The sequence below is a fragment of the Trachymyrmex septentrionalis genome, unplaced genomic scaffold (assembly GCF_001594115.1).
Source record: "Trachymyrmex septentrionalis isolate Tsep2-gDNA-1 unplaced genomic scaffold, Tsep1.0 scaffold19, whole genome shotgun sequence".
Lineage (NCBI taxonomy): Eukaryota > Metazoa > Arthropoda > Insecta > Hymenoptera > Formicidae > Trachymyrmex > Trachymyrmex septentrionalis.
In genome coordinates, this window is record NW_017305071.1 from 5,068,349 (window position 1) to 5,070,937 (window position 2,589).

The window sequence follows — 2,589 nt, forward strand, 5'->3', positions numbered from 1 at the left end:
CAAACGACAACACCAAAATCGACAGAAAAACCAAAAGTAGTCGTTCAGCAAGTAGGACGTGTAGCAAACGTGACAGAAGATGACACACAAAAGGCAAATATAGCTAATGGACAACAACCATCGTCCCAATCCGTGAAAGAAGGAAGCGATTCATCTTCGAATAAATTTATACTAACTCCAGATTACATTCAACAAAGTTAGTATGCAAAAAATCGATCAAATTGTATAAAAGTGTTTTTATACAAAAATTTTCAAAATTTCTTATACCACAAAATTTTCTAAAAGCATGTTTTTTATATTAATAATTTTTTTTGGAATTTTTTCGAGAAACATTTCTTACATACATCCTTGCTTTAAATACTCTTATTTATTTTTGATTTAGCGATTAAAAATGCTTTAAAACAAGAGAATCTGAATCCAGAGATAGAAGAGAAATTGTTGCAACTGCAACGTTATCAAGAAAAGCAAATGAAGGGTGGCGTAGAAAATTCAGTAACTAGTAATCAAACTCATAATTCACCTGCGGCAATAACACCGCGTCCGCCTTCGCGCAAAAGACCGGCACCGTCGTCGAACATTCCAGCAACAGTAGTAGCGACAACACCGACAAACGCGCAATCATCGTCCAGCGGGGTTGAAGACAAAGATGACAAAGACTGGGTGGAGACACCCAGGAAAAGACCAGCTGTGAAGCAAGAAAATCGCGAAACGGCCCAAAAGTAAGCGTAACATACAATCAAGTACGGTGATCTCATAACATCAAATACAGTGGAACTTCGAAATAGCGCACAAAATCGCTTCCATACGTTAAACGCAGTAGTAGTTGATGAAGAATATAATGAGGAATAGCGATAACTGCGTCCTCTCCAATAGGACCCAATAGGAGTTTCATGGTTGTAATATATGTAATAAGACTACGTTATATTATTACAATTCAAAGCGAACTACGCGCTGTTACGAGGCTTCAGTATAGCATGACCAAACAGCTATTAACGTAGCTATTAAATTAATGCAGTAGCACGATTTTTTTAAATTTCGATGTTTTTCTTAAAACGATTATTGGAGATACATTAGAAATTGTAAATATTTAAGATGCAAAAATGAGATGTAATTTCAATTCGAGATAAGTTGGTCAATTCTGAGGCAAAGATAAGTTGATCAATCCTGAGATTTTCGTTATCCAACCAGAAGCGACCGCGGCTTTTTGTTTTATCTTTATTTATATCTTTTTCTTCTTTCCATCTCGTAAATAGACAAAGTTGTGTTACTGTACTATGCTTTGCTATAAATTTTGTAAGGATCTAATCGCTCATGTTTTAATTTTTAAAACGCAACAACTTTATATTATAGTTGTTAACATTTATAAATTTACTTTTATAAATTTAAAATTTACTTTTTCTAATTTTTTTACTTTTATAATTTTTATAATTGTACAATAATATAAATATCATTAAAATGTAAATAAAAATATGTATATAAATTATATTTAAAAAATCAGACAAGAAAGAAAGAAAAGACGAGTTTGCGTGAAATTCTGAAAGGATGAACTCCCCGATTTTCTTGTCGCTTGACATACTACTGTATTTTGGTGTGCTGATTACGAATATGATAATGAAAATTGGCGACAAAGCCATTTTCAAAGTCAAATATTTAAAAAACAATTATTTTTTTTACATTTTTTGCGCATTTCGCGTGGTTATTTGCCGCATAATCGGACTAAGCGTTATTACTTACACGCGAAACAACTCCCACCTCCTCCCTCTCTCTCCCCCCCCCTGCTTAGAAGCGCACGACTTCGAAAAAATCGGTTTTTAAGTATTTGACCTTGAAAATGACTGTCGCCAACTTCCATTTTCGTAATCAGCACACCAAAATACAGTACTATGTCAAACAACAAGAAAATCAGGAGGGTTCACCCTTTCGGAACTTCATCCAAGAAAAAATTCCAAATAAAAACTTAAGGCTCCTGAGTACTCACTCCAGCCATATTGAATCGTGACATGTTGATTTTTCTTGCATACCATTTATAAATAAAGAGAATTTAGATGAATTTAAATTTTATTTAAAGCAATCTTATCATTTCGTTTTATCTAAATTCTCTTTATTTACAAATGGTATGCAAGAAAAATCAACGTCATTTCAAACATCATTTCTCGCTTATGACGTCACGATTCAATATGACTGAAGTGATTATCCAGGAGCCTTAAATATAAAATGCTTTCCAAGTTATAACGTACCATATGTTTGAAATATATATCGAATTCAAATTGTGTTTCAAAACATATTCAAACAAAGAGAAATACATATAATAGAGAGAAACCTGAGAGAACACATGATCCAAAAAGTTTGTTTTTTTAAATTAAAATTCAATTTAGGCTCCAATAAAGAAATCTAAGAATATATAAAGCTTAATATTTAAAAGTTTTAAGAATATATAAAATCTATTTGAGCCAGCACAGGTTATAATAGATGTATCTTTTAAATAAGTGGAAGTTTGCATCCATACATCCTGTGCTAGCTCAAATAGAATTTATACATTTTTAAAACTTTTAAATATTAAGCTTTTAGTGATTTATATATATATATATA

The 2,589-nt window shown here is 31.9% G+C and overlaps 1 protein-coding gene across 1 annotated transcript in view; it reads left to right on the forward strand.

The window, feature by feature from the left end:
• LOC108746929 (nucleosome-remodeling factor subunit NURF301) overlaps positions 1-129 on the forward strand; it is a 12,451-nt gene extending 12,322 nt beyond the window's left edge. Inside the window, exon 17 of the mRNA XM_018484048.1 lies at positions 1-129. Coding sequence (XP_018339550.1) covers positions 1-40 — 40 coding nt within the window. The 3' untranslated portion in view covers positions 41-129.
• Positions 130-2,589: the final 2,460 nt, after the last annotated feature.